The sequence below is a fragment of the Ctenopharyngodon idella genome, chromosome 6 (assembly GCF_019924925.1).
Source record: "Ctenopharyngodon idella isolate HZGC_01 chromosome 6, HZGC01, whole genome shotgun sequence".
Taxonomy (NCBI): domain Eukaryota; kingdom Metazoa; phylum Chordata; class Actinopteri; order Cypriniformes; family Xenocyprididae; genus Ctenopharyngodon; species Ctenopharyngodon idella.
In genome coordinates this window covers 8,470,607-8,496,746 of record NC_067225.1, presented here as the reverse complement: position 1 = coordinate 8,496,746, position 26,140 = coordinate 8,470,607, and the positions used below count along the sequence as shown (strand labels likewise).

General features: G+C 37.4%; 1 protein-coding gene across 12 annotated transcripts in view; it reads right to left on the bottom strand.

The window, feature by feature from the left end:
• The window catches only part of kcnh7 (potassium channel, voltage gated eag related subfamily H, member 7), a 55,079-nt gene extending 43,022 nt beyond the window's left edge, over positions 1 to 12,057 (bottom strand). For 7 of the 12 annotated variants that reach the window (XM_051897869.1, XM_051897870.1, XM_051897871.1 and 4 more), the window contains exons 1-2: positions 11,554 to 12,055; positions 9,732 to 9,962 (exon numbers count right to left, since the gene is read on the bottom strand). In XM_051897869.1, the coding sequence (XP_051753829.1) occupies positions 9,732 to 9,962; positions 11,554 to 11,629 (307 nt within the window). In that variant the 5' untranslated portion in view covers positions 11,630 to 12,055. Of the gene's footprint in view, positions 1 to 9,731; positions 9,963 to 11,553 lie in introns of all 12 variants that reach the window. The other 5 variants (XM_051897873.1, XM_051897875.1, XM_051897876.1 and 2 more) reach the window with 2 other exon arrangements.
• Positions 12,058 to 26,140: the final 14,083 nt, after the last annotated feature.

Genomic DNA, 26,140 nt, shown 5'->3' with positions numbered 1-26,140 from the left:
CATTCTGTTTTCTATAGAATGCATGTTAATGAAATGATTTTAAGGAGTGTGTGCATGTCTGCATATGTTAATTTTCTTCTGTATATGAACATATAGAATGTATTGAACTCAGTTCTTGTTTCAAGATGATGGAAATTTCATTAGATTAAATTTCCACTATCAATAATTAAACCTACAGAGCCTGTGGAGACTTCTTTAAACAGAGTAATCCATACGCACCTACACACCAGCACACACACCAAGACACACAAGCATTCACATTCACCTGTCATGTGTTTTCAAATCAGTACGTACAAGAACATTAATTCATTCCATTAGGTCTATCTTTTCTGTTTTTCTTTATGGAACCGGTGACATTTTTGCCAACAGATGCTTTCCTGAGCGATACATTCAGTGATGTTCACCATTACCGTGCATGTACGTGCCGATGTGCTTGTTTGCGTTTATGTCAATAGGTATACATTACAATTATGAGTATATCCTGAATGTATTGGGTGAGGAAACTGTCTGGCTGAATTATTCATCGTCTGCAACCTTAATTTCCCAGCGCAGCCATCCAATGCAAACACACACACACATAAACACACAGGTTCAAACACTGTGACTGATTGCCCTTTAAGGAGAGTGTGAAAGGTTGGTTATTACTGTGCTACAGAAGAGAAGAAAATACTCACACAATGGATGGTCAACATGTCAGACAGCCCCAAATGAGCTGATTCTGCCTACTTTTTCCAAAAATTATCAGGGTTCAAACCTTGTAAACTCTTTGTAAGTTGTTTTGCTTTTTGTTTGTGTAAGACAGGGTGAGAAAATGAAGGCTTTGATTTCCCTCCAGTTGTGTTCATTTTTAAGTTTATCTAGAGTGAAATTTAAAGACTAATTCAACCCATCTAATTCAATTGAATTTTCATTTTATGAAAACAAAGATTATATTTTTTTTGCTTTAAATAATTAAAATATCATGAACCTGTCAAACTTCACCAAAATCCGATGATTAATTCATGCTTGGAAATGATCATTGTAGCAACTAGGCAACTTGTAAACAGGACTTTTTTGGGACCACACTGAAAAAAATCGTAACCTAAAAAAATGTGCTAACGTCTAAATTAATGATATTATTTAAATCGTTAGTTCAGCCAAAAATGAAAATTGTGACATTAATTACTCACCCTCATGTCATTCCACACCCATAAGACCTTCATCTTCAGAACACAAATAAGATATTTTTGATAAAATCTGATGGCTCAGTGAGGCCTGCATCGCCAGCAAGATAATTAACACTTTTAATGCCCAGTTACTAAAGACATATTTAAAACAGCTCATGTGACTACAGTGGTTCAACCTTAATGTTATAAAGCGACGAGAATACTTTTTGTGCACAAAAAAACAAAATAACGACTTTATTCAACAATATCTAGTGATGGGCGACTTCAAAACACTGCTTCATGAAGCTTCGAAGCTTTATGAATCTTTTGTTTTGAATCAGTGGTTCGGAGCGTGAATCAAACTGCCAAAGTCACGACACCCAGTGTTGAACCATTGAAATTTCAAAACACTTATGACGTAACGAAGCCTCGTTTACTGAAATTATGTGATTTTGACAGTTTGATACACGCTCCGAACCACTGATTCGAAACAAAAGATTCGTAAAACTTCAAAGCTTCATGAAGGAGTGTTTTGAAATCACCCATCACTAAATATTGTTGAATTAAGTCGTTATTTTGTTTTTTTGGCGCAGAAAAAGTATTCTCGTCACTTCATAACATTAAGGTTGAACCACTGTAGTCACAAGAGCTGTTTTAAAAACGTCTTTAGTAGCTTTCTGGGCATTGAAAGTGTTAATTATCTTGCTGGCAATGCAGGCCTCACTGAGCCATTGGATTTTATCAAAAATATCTTACTTTGTGTTCCGAAGATGAACGAACGTCTTACGGGTGTGGAACGACATGTAATTAATGACATTTTTGGGTGAACTAACCCTTCAACATCACTAAATCAGTGTAAATACATTAGGTTACACTAAACTCAAGGGTTAGATCTGGTAGAAACAGCTCTACCTTACAACTTACTGTACAACTTTTTACAGTGTAAAAGGCAATGTGCACCTAAACTCATAATTTAGCCAGCTCTATGATGGTCCGTGGACATGCTGTCTGAGGCTGAGACAAATTAATGTGGCATGTTGTTTTGTAGGACTAAAGATGCGGCATGTCATGTTAACAAAATCCCCATCTGAATGTGGAGCTCATGGGTTCAGAATGACTATCTGTATGTCTTTACAGAGCTCTAACACTCATCTGCTCAGTGCTTCTCTAATTCTGCTCATGGTGATGAGACAAGGTTTATAGTCTGCCAGAAAGTATATATGTTGATAGAGATAAAACACCCCAGTGTTTCCACTAACAGACCCTTGTATTCTTGTACCTTTCGCAAAGTGCTAAAAGCATTCACAATCTGACAAAGCATGTTCATTCTTGGTTATAAAAATAATAATAATAATAATGACTAGTGCTGATGGGTTTTGTTCTTGCTATAATGCTGTGGGTTAACAGTACAGAAGTGCAGTCTGTGTCTCTGTTCCCCTGAGCAGAGACTCCAAACATCATACCTACCAAAAGCACAAGAGCTATAAATACCTCGGTGTATGTGTGTGTGTGTGTGTGTCCTCCTCTCTCTTCTGTCTGTGCCAAAGTGAAACTGTAACTTTTAATCTGCTCATAAAAGAAAGAGGATCTGTATCGACAGATTTCATTTTCACAGAATTAAGTTACAAGATAGAGAGACACACGTGTGAATAATTCCAATTTTATTAAGAAGTAAATCCAGATGATTATGTTTGCTAGAGGAACTGAGCTCGGAAAAAAAGGAATAATTGAGCCATATGTTGTAACGGATTTTGAATGTGTGAACAGACCTTCATTATTTGCCATTCATCACCTGATTTCTATACTAACAGCATTTATACAGCCTTTGACATGGTTGTGTTCAGTCTTTAAAATGACTGGTACACGGGGCTGCGTGCTGATTGGTGGAGCCGTGTGTTAATAAACACAGCTCATTAATCATATAGAGCAGCCTGCAGGGCAACATGACAGCATATGTTCATTAGTGAGCATAGTGCAAAGAATAAAAGACAGAGAGAGTCATGGGTCACTCTTTTCCAAACACTTCCTAATCTGACAATATACAGTCATGAGCCAAGACCATTTATTAACCCACAAACAAAAACCTCAAAGTCATCTAAAAAATTATATTTGGTCACACTTCATAACTAAACCAAAATATGATGCTTCTCAGAGTAGTGGTTTAAGTACATTCAAATATGTCATGATTTACAAACTGTCATGATTTGTATTATTTTAGAACTGTACATTTCTGACACATCATTCACCTCTGATAACAGATTACTCTAAATTGTAATGTAAAAACATGCATTATCTGTAAAGCTGCTTTTAAACGATATAAAGCGCTATAACAAACTTCACCATGGTAAACTGTGCTAACGGTTTATTTGTAAACGACTTTGTTAGCTTATTGAATTATGAAATTAAAATTATTTAAAATTATTACATTAACTTTAAGTTAACTAATGTAAAATTCTGTTCAGGTTGTAGTTAACGTTGGCCGGAAGCCTAGTTGATAAAATAACATTGTATGTTAAACAAAAGTTTCATGGCTAGTCACCTTTGTTGTTTTACCTTTAGTTTGTTATATTTTTTAATGGAAGTTAAGATTTACTGCATTTTTTTTTGTGTGTTTTAAAAGCAACTGCAACAGAGCATCAAGAAAGACACGAACATGCCAGCCGAGACTAATAATTCTTCTTAAGAGAAGACTTGCCTGATTTTGAGAGGTTTGTTTATTCCATATGGTGTGTAAAAGTGTGTAATTTCTCCATAAAAGTGTGTAATTTCTTCTTCTTGTTTTTCAGGGAACACATTTCTCTCTGTGTAAGTGCTGTTGTGTAAATATTCTATGCATTTGTTTCATAATTAAATCATAAATAAAATCAAAAAATGCCTCAAGTCAAGTGGATGGTAAAGAGGATTTTCATAAAACTAAGGATTCAAGGCCCTCTTTTCATATCAAGCAGCCAATGAGGTATTTGTTACACTTGATTAATGTATTGGAAGCATCACTTTGTATGCTTTTTACTTTTAGACTACATATTGTATAATCTGCTAATGTGTTTGTACTATGTTCATTTACAACGATCTGCTAAAGCTCAAACTGAGAATCAGAATGAGGAAGAAAGGTGACTTAAGGGACTTTGAACGTGGCATGGTTGTTGGTGCCAGACGGTCTAAAACTGCTGGGATCTACTGGGATTTTCACGCACAACCATCTCTAGGGTTTACAGAGAATGGTCCAAAAAAGAGAAAATAGCCAGTGAGCGGCAGTTCTGTGGGCGAAAATGTCTTGTTGATGCCAGAGGTCAGAGAACGGCCAGACTGGGTCGAGCTAATAGGAAGGCAACAGAAACTCAAATAATCACTCGTTGCAACTGAGGTCTGCAGAAAAGCTTCTCTGAACACACAACATGTCGAAACTTGAAGCAGATGGGCTACAGCAGCAGAAGACACACCGGTGACACTTCTGTCAGCTAAGAACAGGAGACTGAGACTACAATTCACACAGGCTCACCAAAATTGGACAATACAAGATTGGAAAAGTGTTGCCTAGTCTGATTAGTCTCAATTTCTGCTGCGACAATCAGATGGTAGGGTCAGAATTTGGCATAAATACCATGAAAGCATGATCCCATCCTGCCTTGTATCAACCATTTAGGCTGGTGGTGGTGGTGTAAAGGTGTGGGGGATATTTCTTGGCACACTTTGGGCCCCTTAGTGCCAATTGAGCATCATTTAAACCCCACAGCCCACCTGAGTATTGTTGCTGACCATGTCCATCCCTTTACGACCACATGATACCCATCTTCTGATGGCTACTTCCAGCAGGATAATGCTCCATGTCACAAAGCTCAGATCATCTCAAACTGGTTTCTTGAACATGACAATGAGTTCACTATACTCAAGTGGCCTCCACAATCTCCAGATCTCAATCTAATAGAGCAGCTTTGGGATGTGGTGGAACAGGAGATTCACATCATAGATGTGCAGCCAACAAATCTGCAGCAACTGCGTGATGCGATCATGTCAATATGGACCAAAATCTCTGAGGAATGTGTCCAGCACCTTGCTGAATCTATGTCACAAAGAATTTAGGAAGTTCTGATGTCAAAAGGGGTCCAAACCTGTACTAGCAAGGTGTACCTAATAAAGTGGCAGATGAGTGTATTTGCTATTTTTATTTTTTTTTAACACATTCTCAATGTCTTTGTTTTTATAAATACACATTCCTGGAGGCCCCCCAACACTGCATGTTTTCCATGTCTCCTTGATCAAACACACCTGATTCAGATCATCAGTTCATTAGTAGAGACTCCAAGACCTGAAATGGGTGTGTCAGACAAAGGAGAGATACAAAATATGCAGTGTTGGGGGGCCTCCAGGAACATGGTTAGGAACCACTGTTATAAAGGACTTGAGTTGAGACCACAATTTGTAAAATGTTACAAATACAACAAAAAGAGCACTCTGAAGAGAGGAGTGCTATGGGTAATGTATTTGCAACATGAAAAGATGTACAAAAGCTGAATGCAAAAATGCTGCAAGAACTGGGTTTAGCTGAATTGTATTTATTTTATTATTGCTGAATGAAATCCTTTGCAGCAGGGAATTTGCCAAGCCAAAAGTGTAGGATAATAGTGCCAGTGCTCAGACGGGAAGTCTCAGAAGAATTATGCAGGGCTATCACATTCTACTGCAATATAAATGCTAAATAAGGCATGACCCATTCTCATGAGCACCTAGCTTTGTATGTGTATGTGTGTGCGTGTGTGTGTGTCTGTGGAGTGTGTGTAATGGAATAAGCAGGGTGGGATCCCCTAATATGACCACACACTCAATGGTTATTCAGTGTTTTTTGCAGCAACTTATAGGCTCAGCAAAGAGCCTTCATCTAATAAAAAACCTTTGTTATTTAGGGCTCAATATGCACAATGGCATTTGAGTATTTGAATTTATATTTTCCACACCCATATGTGCAATATTTCGGGCAAAATAAAAATGCAAATTTAAATTAAATCATTTCTTACTTACAATTCAATTTAAATATTAAACTGAATAAGTGATAATTGGCTTAATTAAAACTGAAATATGCTAGCTGATATTTTTAATGTTAATAAGAGCAGCAAAATGATTTTTTGAAATGTCATTTTTCTTAAATTCATTTACACTCACAATTTGACATTTAAAACTGAATTTCCATTAATAATTTGTGATGAATAAAGCAAATGTAACAAGTTAAACAGGCTTTATCCATCCATAAAAACTGGCACAAGTGTCTTATTCAAACAGAAATGAAGTGACATTGTGAGGTTTTCACCAACAGATTGTGTTTAGTTTAAAAGTGAATAATGACATGACATCCAGTTTCCAAAACAAACACGTTTCTGGATGTTTCGCGATGTGAATATTCGCTTCGCTTTTGATGTGCACACACCATTAGTCTTTAATCAAATTAACTCTGAAGACGTTTCTCTCTGCGCAAGAATGGGACAATCTGTGACTCACATGAGATTGCAGCAATAGCAAACCACAACCATCCAATAATCCAATCAATTCTTGATGGACTAAATAAAGCCCCACCCTACATATTTTCTTGTTCAAGAAGCTGTTACACTTGAATATACATCAAAATAGAACTTCCATTTCATGCCGATTTTAACGGTGAGGCTTTTTAAGATAAATATGGCAAAGCATCAGTACATATAGATGAAATTCTAAAAAAAAAATATATATAGTTGAACTATGTGAAGCTTAAAAAGATTATAAAAAGACATAAGGATGCTAAACTCTTTTCGTTCTAATTTTAATCTTTATTTTTATGAGTGATTGAATAGAAGGATGAAAAATGAGGAAGGTAAGAAAACAGAGAGAGAGAAAGACACAGAGGCTTTATAAAAATGCTACATGCACCTGCTCATCGTTCACAGTTTAATGCAATCACAGCAGAAGCCACTAAAATCACAATTAAAAAATTGTGATTTTTTAAGCAGGTCCAGAACGTGCTGTGCTGTGGCTTAGCGAGAGGAGAGCAGCCTCATTTACACCTCAGAGAGAGAAGTGAATTTATATGCTGTCTCTAGGGTGGAAACCAGCATAATGACATGTCCATTAGTTCATATGATATCTAAGAGGCATTCAGAACAGAGTCGACAGATTTCGTTGACAAAGTGAGGTCTAGAAAGAGTAGCTCAAAGTTACCCCAGGGACATAACTATGAAGAGAAGCCAGGGAGTTTAATAGAGAAGGGATGTCAGATAAATTGCGGCGGCTTTTTATGCTGCTAGCATTATGATTGACAGGATTATATGAATGATCTGTAGCACTTCAGTTAGGAATTATTTAAAAGACTCTTAAACTGCTATTGAATTTTTAAAGGCCAATAATGATCTATGATGGCTATAATGCATTATATCCTTTTTGTATAGTGCACTATTACAAGTTTACAATTTCAATTGTGAGTGAGTGTAAGAGTTGTGTTAAGACTTTGCAGAAGAATTGAGGTTTGCCAAGACAGAACTAAGCAGATAGGCTCTCCTATTACAGTTCTCCAGAGAATCAACATATGAGAGATGTAACATAAGGATGGACATAGGGAGAATATAAGAAGTGTCTTTCATGCACTGCAGTAACCAGATAAAAAACATAAGAACAGAATATTGAGTTAAATATATTATTGAATGAGAGAATTCTCAGCGGGTGGACAGGGGGCCTGTTTGTGCTGTTGTAAGGAAGCTTGGTTGTACAAGAGATTCAATATACTAGATGCTAAAGAAATGATCTTGGGGAAAAAATCAGCATTTGCTTTAAGAACACAGATTCAGACTTGAAATTTTATCATGTGAAATAATGTATTAATTTATATTACCTCCTGGCACTCAGCAATTAATTTTGTCCTATGTAGAGGACATTTGTTTTTTTCTCTCAAAGCATATATGCCATGTATATCCTGATGAATACTCTCTCTTTTGTTTTTTTAATTGGCTGACATGACAGTTAAAAAACTTATATATGAAAAGAGGAACCAGTGATATTATATTTGGCAATTACAATTGTATTTGCCTGATTTGCCATTTTCATGCCCAGAAATTTTCAAAGCAGATTACAGCCCCTTTCACACATACAGTCTTTACTTGTAAATTACTGGTAAATTACTGTGTGAATGTGTGAACAAGACCTTTTCAAAAATACTGGTAACTCACGTCTATTATGCAATCTGTGAACAAAGCATAAGACTACCATTATAAGCTTGTACAAGATCAGGATGTGCTAATAAGAAGTCATGCATAAGAAGTCTGCTGTGGGCCAATCATAAAGCTCAGACGCAATGTAAGCTTTGCTGCTTTTTAACTGTTTTTCAATGTAAACATGCGCTAGTTGTATGTCTTTGCCCACTGTGCCGCGTATCACGCACGAGCTCTGCGTTTTTAAAAATACGCATTTCTTTTCCTGCCTTCTTTTCCATTCAGCAGCTGTGGCTCTGCAGGTGGATACTATCGGATAATATTGTGCACCGCCTTGTGTTTTTAAGAGCAAAAACAGGTTCTGTGTGATCAGCCTGTCACTCAAGTCAAAAAAAAAAATCTTAAATTGGGCAGATAGTGAAACTAAAATGCAGATGAAGACAACCGCACAGCGTTTAAAGGTCATTTCAGATGAGTGACATCACAGAGCTTACCAGTATTTTGGTGCTGATGGTCTCTTAACAGTAAAAAGACATAATGCATTTGCTTGTGCGAACAGCACATTTGTGTATTTACTGGAAAAGTAAATACACAATCTCAATTTTCTTACAGAAGAAATAAAAAAATCCTCAGTGCATATGTTTTTCACTACAAGAGAGACTACAGTGATCTCAGCTGTTTCTCTGTGATCTGAGGCAAAATTTTCCAAGACATTACGGGCTGTCATTTCAATGCTGACTTCAACTTTTCTCCTCAATAATTCAACTACACACTCTCTTGACATTTGCTCTCTCTATCTCTCTTTTATATTCCATATCCCAAGTATCAGTTTATTCCTAGAAAGACCCTATTAAAAGAAAATAAAAGTACCATTGAATAAAAAAATGACATGTCCTAAAATATATTACAGTGACACAAAAATAAAAATTTTACATTGGAAAGTGGACAGAAATCTGTCTCACAAATCAAAGTACATTATTAATGTTGAAACTAAAGCTGAAGAGTGTAATTTCTGTGCCAAAAGCAACAACAAATGGAACTGCAAAAATAATTGTTTTTAAACAGGTTTCACTTCCATTAGTCAGCCAAAAGATAGCTCCGCCCAAATCTCACTCTATTGGATAAGATGTTGTTTATGTGTCAGGCTAGTCGGGATACACACACAGTTTTAATAGCGTCACAAAGCCAAAGTGTGAATCAGCCTACTAATACCTTACTTATAATTGTTTAATGGCATATTTTCTTCTTTTTCTTGTTCTTTTCCATTAGGCAACAGGCTTATTTTTCCTTTCACAGATATTTCAAATGGAGGTTATATTAACCAAAACATTAATATACAGCGTAACATTTAATAAACTCAACCCACAGGCTTTCTCAGGTTCATTGAACTAATATAAATATGTAAAGCTCACACACTCACCGTCCTTGCGGTGGTAGGTGATCTCCACTTTGCGTTCCTCCGAGCCCATGAGAGCCTGTGCTACCTGCGCAATAGCATGCCGCTTGGTCAGCTGTCCGTGCAGGAAGTCGCAGGTGCACGGCTTCTGCATGATGTCCGGCCTGGAAAACCCTGTCATCTCACAGAAGGCATCATTGCAGTAGATGATGGCACAGTTCTGGACGCGTGCATTGGCTATGACAAATCTCTTGTCTGTAGAAATGGGCAGAAAAGAGTTATTGGAGTAAATAAAGTGTGTAAAATGAGCTGAGGTGAAATAGTAAATCAATCTTAAAGCTTTTAGAAAAGTGTTACTTATGCTGCCTTAATGCTTTTGGCAGTGTGTACTTTTACTGTACATTAGCAAATGTAGGGTTGTAAATTTGAGTAATTAGGCTGAATTTTATGACGTTACATTGTAATTGTTGACAAAGTCTCTGCTATTCAAACCAATAAACATATAAGCACATATAACAAAACACTCTTTTTTGCATTTGTAGACAACTAATATAAACCTACCAACCATGCAGAATGGAAATAAACCTCACTGCATCAAGGAAGCGTGAAAGTATGGAACAATTTAAAGGAACATTCAGGGTTTATGTTAATCTTAATCAACAGAATTTGTGGCACAATGTTGGCTATATTTTGTATCTCCTTTTGTTTAAAAAACTAATCTGAATTACACTGAGCCACTTATAGTACATTAGAAGTGAATAGGTCTAATTTGTTTTAAAAGTACAGCCACAATATGCATTTGCACAATTTTGTGTTTAGTATTTTAGTATTTAGTCAATTAAAAGCTGTAAAGCTGTGTCCAATTTCCCAAATGTATCACCATGACAATGCAATCCTAAAACCATAAAACGACTGTAAAAATTATTTAAACAGCTTTACAGATCAAATAATATAATATGAATAAAAAGAATTAATGTACAGTAAGTGCTTCACATTTCTTTTAAATTCTCAAAAAAAAAAAAAAAATTGTTTCCATTTTAAGTGCCCTACTGTAAACTCAATGTTTTTTTGTTTTTTTTTAACGAAGCCAGACATTATTTTTTGTGATAAATCTGGTAATCAACATTGACTGAGATTAACTGAACCCAGAATATTCCTGATTAAGGAACATTTGCACAATAGTGTCAACAAATATATAGACACAATACTGTCTCACGCTAACACCTTACACTCACAATACTGTCACATGCCTAATTTTACCCAAAAGAAAACCTTTATGCTTGCTTATGTTCTCCATGTTGTCTACCAGAAACTGTCCTTCTATATTAACAGATATGTTTGAGAGAAAACAGGCAGAGACAGTAACACATGGAAGAGTAAGATTTTGGCAGTGGACACTGGGCCCCTCAGCTGAGTGCTTGTGGTAGTGTGAGTAAACTAAACACATTAACACTCAAACACATCACGAACGGTGATTTTTTTTCAGACGCTGACATGATGTTAGCCGAACACTGAACAACATAAACGGACAGTTTCCTCCCTAAAGTCTAATGGAGAAAGAGTCCAAACACTATCCAAAATCTATTGAGCTGTTAACCACTTAACCATTCAATGTTTACATCAGTGGGAAACGGTACCAGTACAGCACTAATAAATCAAAGTATCCATTTCTAAGTTTGTACATCGAAGAAAGGCTGAAACAAGTTGTACTGTCAATGCGTGGAGGTAAATTCTCACTATTTAGAGGTCACTAACAAAACTGAGACTGAATCGCTTTACGTGCAGATCTTATTGTTGCAATGAAAGTAAACAAACATTAGAGCAACATCTGGAATGTGACACTCACTTTGACCCTCGAATTTGCGGATAATAATCCCGAGAAATGTGTTCTGTGGAGCGACGTGACCTCGTCGCACCGGCATAATTGACGGCTGGTTGTGCGCGAGAACCGCTCGATCGCGCGCCCCTTTGAATCCTTTGAATGAGCTTCACGAGCGCAGCGCGAGGAATCGCGTCTCTTTGTGAGGGGTCATTCCGGCGACGTCTTCTCCTTCTTTCCACCGTTAGATTGTCGCTTTCCGTGATTCATTCCCGTTTTGGTCTTCACCGTTAGTCGTCGTTTAAAACGAAAGACGAGAAAACGAGGCGCTCTGTGAGGACGCTTTGAGCAGCATCTCAATCGAACTGAAACCCACCAATGTGACGAACGTCCACAAACTGACAGCAGTGACGTCTGTCTCTCTGCGAGGGGCCCTCGCGCTTTGCGCGCGACACTGTGCAAGGAGATGCGCGAGGAAACGGTATCTGTGTTGCGCGAGAGAAGCCCTGAAGGAGGGCACAGTTCACACGGATCGCTCTCCGCAAACCACGTCAAACAACACAACACGTGGGGTTTTCTTTTTCCACCTTTAGGATATCCATGACAGTGAACTTAAGAGCGGCTGCGACTAAATTAGTCAGGTCAATTACAGTGTGATTTGGATCTATAAATTAAAGAGTGTTTATGCAAAAATGCGATGGCAAATGTAAACGTTAACGTGCCAAACAATAGTGATAGTAATAGTAAATGGATTCGACCGTTGCAAAAGTGCTTATTCGCATGCGTGGTAAATTTGGGACTGTCCATGGTGCTGGAAATACTCCTATTGAAATGATATCTACCTCGACAGCGTTCCTCCTGTAAAAAGGTTCAAATAAACTTACAGAAAGAAACGGAAGATTCCATAAGTCGGGTGAAGTAAGGAACAAAAAAGGAAGTGATCAAACGTTTCTTTGCTTAAAAAAAAGCAAGAAAAGGCCAAAAATTTGGACAACGGATATCTAACATATAGCCTACACTTCTTTATTAGCCTACTCTTTTCTATGGAATAAAGGTAGAAAGAAGATAAAATTACGCTAATTAACTCATAAAGATAGACTTATGCTATTTAGATACAATTAAATATAGAATTATGCTAAATCATAATGTAAGGCCTTATCCATATTCAAGTTTATTGCCTGAATAAACATGCGCGCGCGTGTCCTCCTCCTACTGCAACACAAAGAAATCACGTCAGCACTTTCCGCCACCTTAACGCTGACTGGATTAATGCAATTAAATGTTTGTTAAGAGATCATTAAAGCGTCTCCGTGACCTCTGATGTCATGGAAATGTGAGGAAACCCCCGCTGAGGGGGAGATAAAAGGAGAATACATCAGTGCTGGCATCTAGTGGTGACAACAAGAGAATGCATTATGGAGCTGACCTGCTGTCAACAAAATTAGTCAAAAAGTGTACAAACAAAATTTGATAAGATATTAGATATACACTACTACTCAAAAGTGTGTGGTAGGTCGGTAAGATTTTTTTTTAAATGTTTTTGAAATGTTGTTTAAATTGACAGCAAAATACTGTTTTCCACTGAAACATTGATATACCATAAAACAATGCATTCTGGGTAATACTTTTCATTTTAAGAAAAGAGAGTCCTATAGGCTACTTTCTCGAAAACGACAAATAATATTACCCAGAATGCATTGTAATACAGAATACAGAAATATTATGAAATATCATTATAATTTAAAATAATAATTTTCTATTGTAATATTTTTTAAAATGTAATTTATTCCTGTGATGGTCAAGCTGAGCATCATTACTCCAGTCTTCAGTGTCACATGATCGTCAGAAATCATTTTTAATTTGGTGCTCAAGGAACATTTTTTATTATCAATGTTGAAAACAGCAGATCTGCTTAATATCTGTGGAAACGGTGACACTTTTTTCATGATTCTTTGATGAATAGAAAGCTCAAAAGAAAAGCATTTATTCGAAATAGAAATCTTGTGCAACATAAACGTCTTTGCCGTCACTGTTGACCAAATTAATGTGTCCTTGCTGAATAAAAGTACTATTTTCTCTAAAAAAAAAAAAAAAAAGAGCAATAACACCAAACAAACAGTGCACGTATGTCTTCTTTCGTTCACCATTTGGTATCCCTTAAGCTGGTGTTGCCATTATGTTAAGCCACAGTATAAAAGGAATACACAGAGGAATCTCAAAATCTAACATTTGTGAGTTTTGTGTCAATTAATGATATGAATATAATATGAAACAAACCAATTTTTTTCAGTAAGTGTGCGTCCTGTGAGTGATGTGCATTGCTCTCATCAAACATGGCTTCCATTCCTCTCCAACTGTCTCTCCAAGTTTATGTTCTACAAGAGAGAGAGAAAGTGTCAGGCATGCTTTGGGACTGAATGTAAATCAATAAAGCGATGCAACAGAAGCACTTACAGAAAACTAGCCCTTTCCTTCATTAATTATCAGTGCAACTCATCAATATTCAACTGTATGCAATATTCACAAGAATGAAACTTAGAAAGTGACACAGACCCCTGTGGTAATGTCTGCTCCACTGTAATGGAGAGGTTTACTGGCACATAAGAAAACACGTGTGTATGTGTGCGTGCCAATGTGCATGTGTGTTTGTCAGTGTTTGATCCTAAGTTATAGTTTCTCAGAATGTCAAATGCATAATACTACTGAATCCAGTCTGATTTCTGTCAATTGTTAAAACAATTAGTAGACAGAACTTGAAGGACAGAGGAGAGAGTTTGTAAGATAATGTGTTTGTAATAGTGATTTGTTTTTTATAGGTTGTGCTTATCTGGAAATTGATTTAGTTGAATGTGTAATTCTGAGCAAACCAATTAATAAAGCTGGTTTAAATTGGAGCAGCATTCAAAATTGAAATGACTCCTGACCTATTCAAAACAACTTTACATCAATCTCTAAAAATCTTTAGATTTATGATTAAAAAAAAACTGGCAGCAGTGGTTGCCAAAATGTTACCATAAAAAATATGATGAAAATGTCTCAGGCATTATGGGATGGCATTTTAGTGCCTTTTATAGCCTACATCATTAACTGATATAATGTTAATATCATACATCCTGCATCTACTAAAAAGCAAAAATGCAACATAAATCCACAATGTGCATAAGTAATATAAACAAAGAAGAAACAAATTAGATAATCAAATTAGATGTGACACTGAGGGGTTGACCTTTCACTGCTTTTCATTAGGTTAAAAACAATATTATTAACAAGTTAACAATATTTTACTGTCATGGTACATCTATTGTCTTGTAAAACATATCTATTTTCACATTAAAAGGTAATTCATACAAAAATAACTTTACAGTAATTTAATTAAAATCAATGTAGAATAAATTGCAAATCTAATCTGTTAAATGTATTTTCTCTCAGTGTTTGGTAACAATTTTTTACAACCTTAACAACAATTACAGGTAGTTAACTTTATTTTGCATGTATTTTTACCTTTATCTTTAGATAGACAGATGTTCTTACATTTACACTTATATTTACTTTTCAATCTTGACAACTGAATAGTTTTAGCATGTTATTGAATATGGCAGTATTAATGTATTTGGTCATGGCAGACTAGGGTTTTTTTTTGCTGTTTTTTGCTAGTTTCAGCCCAACGCAGTTATCATTTTCATGTCCTGCGCCACATTGTTTAAATAGCAAATGCACTCACGCCGATCTGTTTGCCCATGGGCGTGCTAGTCTGAAAATGAGGTGTGTTCAGGCGCACTGTTGGCGCATTGCTATTTTGAGGCAACTGAAACTTTAACCTTGTGCACGAGCAGATCCGTTTCTTCGCTAGAGAAGTGTTCAGTTTTTCTGCTTACAAATTCTGCCATGCAAATAGTGAATCCGCCATGGCGTGAGTGCAACTGGCTTTTAAAGGGAATGGGAGATGAGACTCTGATTGGTTTAATGCACACCCATGACTTATTAAGAGAATAAGTACAACCCTTTTAGACCATGCGCCGTGCGCACTGACCATTTTTCCTGTCATTAAACTAGCAAAAGTGGACTCGGACATGACCTAAGCGCACTTGCGCCATGTGCTTTAGACCATGTGCTTAGATCGTTAAAATAGGGCCCATTATCTGCTACTCTGCTGCAGAGCAAGAATGAACTTGCTACTGCTAATAGATACACCGATACGCTGCTGTGAACATGTACGATATTCTGCTGCTGCTGCTGCATAAATAGACAGACATAAATCCTGTAGCAGATCTAGGCAGGTGGAGGATTTCAGAGGAACTCTAATAGCACGCTGCAGGACTAGCTTACAGCAAACAATGAACCAGACTATTTAAATGTTTGAGCAAGCAATCTCATCAGCAGAGTCCAATCAGCTTGTGCCATGCGGTAATGATGTGATTGCTTGCAGACTGCATGTAAAGGACCTATAAGCCTGTGTCATCTAGAGTTTCATGACTGAACTAGATATTTATCCAAAGTGACTTACATGTGAGGAATACAATAAAAGCGATTCATCCACAAGAAGGCAACAACATGAGAAGTGCTAAAAATACAGCTTTAAACATATACATTTTTAATCATCGTTGCATGGTCATACATTAATTTGCTCAGTGTTGGTTTGCCAGACTTCGCCCTACTGGGTTTCCTTTCTTACTTTCAAATATTTACAGAGTGGACATTTAAAGAGATCTAAAGAAACCTTACACAGCCTCTAAGATTTCGTCTGCCAAACCATTATCAATTAAACACAGGCTCAGTCCCACACTTTGCAAATTAAGCACTGTTTTGATAGCACGTCAGTATCACTTAAACATGGTCTGACATCTAACCTCTGACCTCGTGACGATGACAATCAGCTGTCTGACATGTAGATTGAGCTGAGCTTGAGCTGTACAGTTGTACAATTTGGAGGAAACGGCATGCATTACACATTACATGTATACACATAATGTATGCAAATGTTTGTCTAGTGACATTTATCTTTCAGCCACATATACTTTTGCTGATCACTACATATTAACTATATAGGTCAAGTCCATTTTAAACCTGCAAAAGTATTTTAATATTAGTTTGATGTCAGAACACGGTTATTGTCGGTAACTAATAATAAAACTATTAAAATAATTTTGTTAACTGAAATTAAAATGAATTTAAAATTTAATTTTAAAGAAAAAGAAATTAGAGTTTGACAAGGGCCAAATTGTGATGGCTAGACAACTGGAGCATCAGAGCATCTCCAAAACTGCAGCTCTTGTGGGGTGTTCCCGGTCTGCAGTGGTCAGTATCTATCAAAGTGGTCCAGTGAAGGAACAGTGGTGAACCGGCGACAGGGTCATGGGCGGCCAAGGCTCATTGATGCTCGTGGGGAGCGAAGGCTGGCCCGTGTGGTCCGATCCAACAGACGAACAGTGGGGCATCAGAACTGGACCACGGAGCAATGGAAGAAGGTGGCATGGTCTGATGAATCATATTCTCTTTTACATCACGTGGATGGCCGGGTGCGTGTGTGTCACTTACCTGGGGAACACATGGCACCAGGACGCACTATGGGAAGAAGGCAAGCTGGCGGAGGCAGTGTGATGCTTTGGGCAATGTTCTGCTGGGAAACCTTGGGTCCTGCCATCCATGTGGAGTGGAGTCCATGCCTCGACGGGTCAGGGCTGTTTTGGCAGCAAAAGGGGGTCCAACACAATATTAGGAAGGTGGTCATAATGTTATGCCTGATCGGTATAAGTTAGTTAAGTTAGTTAATAAGTTAGAAATAAATTAAACCCTAAAACTGAACTAAAATTAAAAAATAAATTAAAATAGTAATATTTAAAAAAAATTAAATTAAAAATGACAAAAGACATAAAATTACTAGAAACTTTAACTAAAATTAGTGAAAATATAAAATTAAAAGCTAATTCAATATATTAATAAACCCATAACAGTATAATACTAAAATAACACTGTCAGGATGAGTCAGTGAGACTCATTCTAAACAACGACAGGTTTTCATTTAAGATTAGAAGATGAATGTATTTACATTGGAATGAGCTTTCCCATGTTGTACAAAATCTCATCCAACAGCAGATGGCAGCATATTTACATCTATTATACCTATACTCCAAATTTTTAACTCATTGGACCCTGCTAGTTGTAGCACTTTGAAGAGGCAGGGGTTAAAGTGTATGTGTAAGTGCATGTATGAGGCCCCACATTTTTTTTTAATTGAAATATATACTGCATGAATTAAATACTAAATAATATAACTGCACATTTTTCTACAGTGTTATTCCCCTCTACATTAACATAAGCAATACGCAACAAGCAATATTTTCCTTTCCAAGCAAGTTTCAGTTCTTATCTAGTGAATCTAGTGAATGAAGACTCTGTAAGTAATTAGGATGATAGCATTTGCACTGTAGGTAGAGGCACAGCCACAGGAAAAAAAAAAAAAAAAAAAAGGAGAAAAAAAAATCGAAGAGATCTAAATTATTCAGGATTTAGGTGTTTGCTTATGCGCCCTTCATTCCCATCATTTCAAACAAACAGGCACAAACACCCACACATAAGACCTGCGCTCCAATTTACAACTCATTGTTAAATTAAATTTTTAATTATAATATAATGGATTTAATCTTGTTCCCCCGTCTAGCTAAAAACAAAGATAAAAGAATAAATATATAAATAAATCCCCCCATTTACAAAGTCTGTTTAAAGCAAACTTTTGATTGAAAACAGTTTGATTTAATTTTTTCCTATTGAGAGAGAGCATAATTAAGAGCCTTCTTCAGCAGTTAAAGACATGACCGTCCAACCTTAATTTTCTTTCATTAATGTGAGTAAAATCATAATTTGTCCCCTGAATTGCAGTTTGTTTCTCTTGGCTTGAGGATTTTCAAATGATCATGTCTCATTCTTTTGATTGTGCTGCCCACGCTGCCCAAGCGTTAAGATGCACATGGGTAGTTCACATGAAGTAGGTTGGGAGGTTAACATCTAAATAACATTTTGCTAATTCTTTTCTTATTGTTACAAATGCAGATTTTATGACCATATCAAGAGATAGACTACATGAAATATGTGTACCTCTAAAAAATCATTTAAAAATGATCTAAAATATTTTAATATACACTACCCAGCCAAAAAAAAAAAGTCGCTGTTTGGATTTTAATGGGCAAATACTTAAGAGTCTATGGATGGATCATTATTACAGTGATTATTATTTTTCTAGCATGTTATATGTTTGGCAACAGTTCTTTTAACCCTAAAAGATTGGGTGTGTAGCTTTTCATTTCTTAAACAACCATGTATTAAGATGTATCATGGCCATATTCCAGGATGGCAATGTCAAGATTCACCATGCTCAAATTGTGAAAGAATTGGTTCAGAGAGCATGAAGAATCATTTTCACACATTAATTGGCACTGACCTTAACCTCAGTGTAAGTTTTTGAGATGTGTTGGAGTAGACTTTACAGAGTGCTCACCTCTTGCATTGTCAATACAAGATCTTGACCAAAAATTTATGCACCTCTCGCTGGAAATTAATGTTGTGATGTTATTTCCATCAAGAGGTGCATCAATTTTTGGTCAAGATCTTGTATTTACAATGCAAGAGGTGAGCACTCTGTAAAGTCTACTCCAGCACATCCCAAAAAACTTTTAATGAAATTAAGGTCTGGACTCAATTTATGTGTGAAAATGATTCTTCATGCTCTCTGAACCATTCTTTCACAATTTTAACCCTGATGAATCTTGACATTGTCATCCTGGAATATGGCCATGATGTGTCTTCCTACATGGTTGTTTAAGAAATGAATAGCTACACACTCCATCTTTAAGGGTTAAAAGAACCGTTGCCAAACATATAACATGTTTATTATCAATACAGAAAGATCTTTGGTATATGAAGACAAACAAAAGACAAACGACAGAAGAGAAAGAAAGAGTGAATGCTATATCGAGATCAATATATCTGAATCAATCTGATTCACTCACACAGTAAGATTGATGTTTTCTTTTTTATCTTTTGTCTCATCTGTACTTGCAGTTTGTAGTACATCAGTCAAAGTGACTGAGTCATAAAGACATATGTCAATCATCTTCTCGTTTATGACCTCTCAATAGAGCGATGCAACTCCTACTTGAACTCAGAGCGGTTCTCAAACATCACGAGTCAATCAGCTCCACTCCAGAGGTGGTCTGGGGGAAGGGTTGAAGTGTTGTTTAGTCATAACGTTGGGCTCGCTCATGTCACGCACATTTACAGCCGTGGTTATTAACTACTTTGTCCCACACTAAAACTTTGAGGCTCGGCGTTTTAAAGGTTGTCCATCCTTAATACGTTTCCTGTTCCACCCGCATGATCAGCCAATCGGAACAGAGCTTAATGAATCCCCTGCAAGGTTAATTTGCTCAGTAATGGCATTAAACGGATATATGGAAACAGTTTCTCCTCTAAATACCAATTCATTACATCTACGCTTATTAAGAGCGAGGACTATGAAATTATGGCCAGCGTCGCCACATTAAGAGTCATTAGCTCCACACTCTCGTATTTGCCTCAGCGAGGCTTGTCAGTGAAAGCAAAAAGGGTCTGGATCTCCTTCCACTGAACACCCGTAATTACTTCTCACTGTAACCTTCTATCCAAACCTCATATTTTCATAATTTTGCCCCACATTTGCATCTTTCCATCCCTCCGTTGCATACTTAGTCAAGGTCTATGAGTGGGCCGAGCCATTTGAGCGGGAAAATGAAGTGATTAACGAAAAGAGCTCTTCCTGACTGAGGAGTTCGAAGAAATGGATTCACGGCATAAAAAAGGGATTTAATACAGAAAAAAAACTCATTATTCCAACCCACTCATTTTTTGTTAGCGTTCTTTATGCGAGGTTGTAACATTTCTCTCTCTCTCTCCGAGAATTCGCCACTTCAAATTGTATCTCAAGGTTATGTGTGTCTAATGTTAAGCTTTCATTTTAATTTTCAGCCCTCATCCTCAATTAGATTTCTCTACCTGAGAAGGTGTGTGTGTGTGTGTGTGTGCTGGGGTTCTGTACAGGCTTGATTAGAATGGTGCTGTTGTGGTTTGAAAGGCGGTAATTACATAGTTTCTCTCCTCTTTCTCTCAACCCACTTTGGTCACCCACAACCGCTGATTATAATGGATCATAGATTCTTCTTTATTGGCTTTTGTTTTATAGAGCCGATTAAACAATAATAACAATAAAAGATGCAATTAATTGCTAAGGTAATTAATGGTAGTTGTGATGGCCATCAGTGTGTATGCCTGTGTGTGTTCTCAGCTATGCAATTTCATAATTACCCACCACACACACGCACGCATGTTCGGAGAGCTAGAAAGCTTTGATAGATGTGTAATGCTGAAGCGCTAAAACGGAGGCGAATTAAACTCATAATGTAATTAAACAAAACTGCTATGCATAATTATTAGCGAAAAGCTGATTGCAAAAGCTGGGGGTGTAATGATGTCAAACTTAGTGCTGGCTGAGGACATTAAGCATGTGAAGATATTAACCGTCTTTTGGAAAAGCATTAAATTGACATCCTTATCGACACAAGTTATTAAAGTGGTTTGGATTAGCTGCCTCTCAAAGATCCAAAGATACATCTGTGTGTGTGTGTGTGTGTGTGTGTGTGTGTGTGTAACGTTTCTGTCCTAGACTCAATCGCGCAGAGAAGGATTTGTGATTATTCACTAGGGTTAGTCTGAGATTGGCTTTCCAAAGCGTAGGAAACAGAATCGTCCATTCTGAACACAGAAGCAGAGAGACTGTTCAGCCGTCAACCCCACTTGACTTTCTTGGAGAGAGCCCTTTCTCTGTCTCCCTCCCTCTTTCTCACACGCACACACGCTGCTGACATGCATATTGACCCCAAAGTTGCGTGTGCTCACTGAATTCAGATGGTATGCTAATTTTCAGAGCATGGAGAGCGCCTGTGTAGCGGCTGTTCCGTCTCCACTCGTGACTGTTTGCTGGTCACTGCGTAAGCGTCCACACAATGCAATTATGAAAGAGAAACAAAGCCTTTCCTTTGTCTGCACAACTCAAGTATGGAGATACTTAGGATGCCAAATGCGGCCGAGACATGCTGTGTTTAATATGATGAGACTGAAATGAGGAGACTCTAGACTGTGGTTAATTATACCTTCATGTGCACTGCACAGACGAGGACGTACGGATCTTCTGTACGCCTGCATCAGTGTCTGTGGCTATAAGTAATCACAGTAGACACAGTAATTTCAGAGAAGGGCACTTACACATTAGGTAAAGCTTTGGCAGAGCGCTTGATGGCTAAGAATGTATAAGATCCGTTTTGAGGGCGTGGAAAGAGTTTGAAAATCAAGTGGGAATACTGTGAATTTTCTTGCAACACACCATGCCCTTTGAAATTAGTTCACCCAAAAATGAAAATTTTGTCATTAATTACTCACCCTAATGTCGTTTCAAACCCGTAAGACCTTCGTTCATCTTCGGAATACAAATTAAGATATTTTTGAAGAAATCCAAGAGGTATCTGACTCCTCCATAGACAGCAATTTAACCACCACTTTCAAGGTCCAGAAAGCTACTAAAGACATCATTAAAATAGTCCACGTGACTGCAGTGGTTCAAACTTCATTTTATGAAGCGACGAGAAAACTTTTTGTGCGCAAAAACAAAACAAAGATTCCCGGTTCTGCAGCAGAACGCAGACTCCTGCACACATTGTGCTGCTCACATGAGCAGCGTCGGCCAATACTGAGTCGGCGTTTTGACGTAGAACCTGGAAGCGCTGAACGTAAACAGCGTAGGAGACTGACACAGAAGAGAAGATATTGTTGAATAAAGTCATTATTTTTGTTTTGTTTTGTCTTCACTACCTTTCTGGACCTTTAAAGTGGTGGTTAAATTGCTGTTGAGTCATATACCTCTTGGATTTCATCAAAATGTCTTAATTTGTGTTACGAAGATGAACGAAGGTCTTACAGGTTTGGAACAACATGAAGGTGAGTAATTAATGACAGATGCTGCGCCCCAATTCGCCTACTTATACTATGCCCTAAAAGTATGTACTGTTTTTGTGAGGAAAAAGTACATACTTTTGAGTGTGTAGCGGAAGAGTATTCAAGCTTTGGGACAAACTACTTCGTCATAATTGCGTCTTTAACGGGCGCACTGTCGCTTAGTTACTTGCAACCTGTAACCATTTAAACTGCCCTGTCAATCATCTTGTCACAGTTAAAATCCTCCACATTCAATTAAATTTAATTTCCCTCATTTTGGAGAGAAATGTAGTTGCACGTTAATCTGCCAGTCATGGGTCTTTCATACGGAGAACTCTCCTCATGTTTGCATAATGATGTATTTAACAGTTCATGACCAAACGCATCGTTATAAAAGTTCACAATGCTGTTGCAGATGAAGTATAATGTGGATAACATTTAATAAATATTTTTTCGTCAGGTTAGATACTGATTATTAATAACTCAAACCTCTTTATCTTAACCGCTCTGCTTAACCGTCGGTTTCACACATCCGTCATGTTTGTAGTTTTTTAACTTGTGTTTGTAGTTCTGATCAAATCCTCGCCCACAGCGCAATAAGTTTTGGGCAATATTAGCCATTAAGAGTGTGCACTTCGGATTCTAACCGGAAAAAATAGACCATCCCGGTATCTTTGGAATACTCATTTCAACGTACTATGATTTGGGACACACTAATTCTATAATTTGCGAATTGGGACGTAGCAAGAATTTTCATTTTTGGGTGAACTAACCCTTTAACATGATACTTTCTTAAAGTGATGTATTTTCTAGTGAAATAGGATATTCTCTCTTTTAAAATTTATTTTTGGAGTTTTTGCCTTTATTAGTAGTGTAGAGTGGACAGAAAGCGAAGCAGGGATGAGAGGGGACGCGATCAGAAATCTAGGGTTTGAACTTGGGCTGCAAAATATTAGAAAAAAACCAACAGCGTAATACTTCTTTCTGCAATATGAAAAATTACAGAAATCTGAATTAGACTTAAATAGCTAAGTTTGGAAATAATGAATCATTCTAGAATGACTGGTGTGATTTTGTTGGGAAGTCCATCTGCACAGAACACAATAAAAATGTTAAAAAGTTGCAAAATGACTTATTACTCTGAAGACTTCATTTTAGGACTGAATGAATTGGCTAAATTTGAAAAAATATGGGTGTTTGCAATGTATGCAATTGTATAGGACACCCAAATCACTAAATCCGCCCCTGATATAGGCACCCTCTCATGCTGACTGGGACATGTGGGACAGGACTTGATTTTGTCCATCAGGAATTGCTCATGAAAGTGAGCACTCCATACTAGAATGAAGCCAGACTTTGGCTGAAATTTAAAGGTTCATAACATCAGCCAAAAAGATTACAAAAGCAAAACAATTTTCTGGGAATTACATGTACTGATGAACCATACACAATAAGATAAGAAATGTGTATTTCTAATGTTTTTGCCACCTTATTCATTCAATGGCGGAGAGAAGACAGGAAACAAGAAATGTCTGACAAGCATGACTCAATGTGTCTTAGCATGTGTGCTACCACTAGGCCACAGTTATCTTTTCTAACGCTACCATTTGCTTTTGTAGAGATATATTTCCAAATAAAATCAGAATGCACACAAATAGATGGGTACATGATTGACTGGTGTTTATGAGTCATAGCGAATAGACAGATACATGGATCTGTTTTACAGGCCTATATAAAAGCAATCTGTTTCATACTGTAAGTACCTGTTGAGTTATGGGCGCTGACTCAAGGTCAGCCTGTCAGAATGTTCTCTTCTCAGATGGCATTTACTGTGAGGAAGAAAAAGAGAGAGAGGGAGAAATAAAAAGGTGGAGGAGGCAGGGTTCGTCCGCTGAAGGGTGGCTTTAGAAATGTGTACCGACAGCGAGCCTTTACAGAGGGAGGGGCATCTGAAACTATATATTTATAAACCTATGATATTTGTATGTATGTTTCCACAAGAACAGATTGAGAATGGCAAAATTGGTGATCAAGAAAAAAAAGAGAACAACTGTGTCAAGGATTTGAAAGGTTGTGTGTGTGTGTGTGTGTTTTGAAATGATCTCACTATGTGGGATTAAAGCAGTAATGAAGCACGCTCAGACCATTAGTCGTGTAATGTGTCTCCAGAGAGACAATGCATCACACACATAGACGCACGGCTAGCATTATAGAACGAGAGGCCGGTACATTAAAGCTATTTGTATTTCAGTGGGTTAAAATTCACTCTTTACCTCATTTTCAGCCAATCAGATGCAATGCCAATGAGGAAAAGGGCTAAAGTGCAGTAAGTAACAGACACGGTGGGGCCAAAACTTATAAACCTAATGTATTTATTCCTCTTTGGACACACATTTCACTCTTTGCGCCTGTAGTTGTGTAGCTCAGGCTGAATGTGGGCAAGTCTGAATTTTACCCTCGAAACAGCAGCGTCAGAATGAATTTTACAGGGGGGGAGGGGGGAGGAGTCGTGATGTCACTATGTAGCGAAGACAGAACATTAATGAATATTAAAACTGAATAAATGAATATTAATTAGTGCTGGGTGTTGATGATAGGTTTTCTTCCTAGACCTGGGTTCCTCAAATCCAGCCCTAGAGGGCCACTCTCCTGCAGAGTTTAGCTCCAACCTTAATCAAAATCACCTGAGCAAGCTAATCAAGTTCTTCAGAATTGCTAGAAAATTACAGGTAGGTGAGTTTGATCACGGTTTGAGCTAAACTCTGCAGGGCAGTGGCCAGTGTTGCCAATTTAGCTATTTTGTCACTAGATTTAGTGACTCCCTCGCCCCTTTTGAGACTTTTTTCAAAAGCTTATAGCAACTTCTTGGACTAACCGTATCTAGACTCTTATCTCACTCACTGATCTATATTTATATAAATCAGTGAAATCGCCATTATAATGTCATCTAGTGACATTTAGCGTTCAGATTTAGCTACTTTCAATTGAAAGCAGTTGGCAACACTGGTGGTGGCCCTATAGGGCCGGATTTGAGGAACCCTGTCCTAGACTGTCCTGTCACGTTACTTAATCAATATTGAATCATGCGCAATCGAAGTTACATGCTATTATGCTATTAACATCAATATATGAAGGGAAATAAAGTGTTTATATCAACCAAAAGTGTGTACAAATCATTTAAACCATTGGTTCAAATCATGATCGGTCTCCTGAGATTTGTGTGGCCTTCAAGGGTTAGTTCACCCAAAAATGAAAATTCTGTCATTAATTACTCACCCTTATGTCGTTCCACACCCGTGGGCAAGACCTTTTTTGATATTTTTGATGAAATCCGAGAGGTAGCCCCTATGTGACTCGTCTATAGACAGCAATTTAACCACCACTTTCAAGGTCTAGAAAGGTAGTAAAGACATCGTTAAAACAGTCGACGTGACTGCAGTGGTTCAACCTTCATTTTATAAAGCGACAAGAATACTTTTTGTGTGCAAAAACAAAACAAAAATAACGACTTTATTCAACAATCTCTTCTCTTCCCTGTCATTATCCTTATGTAGTTGCTGCAGTAAGCACTGTGAAGGCTTCCGCGTTTACGTCCGAA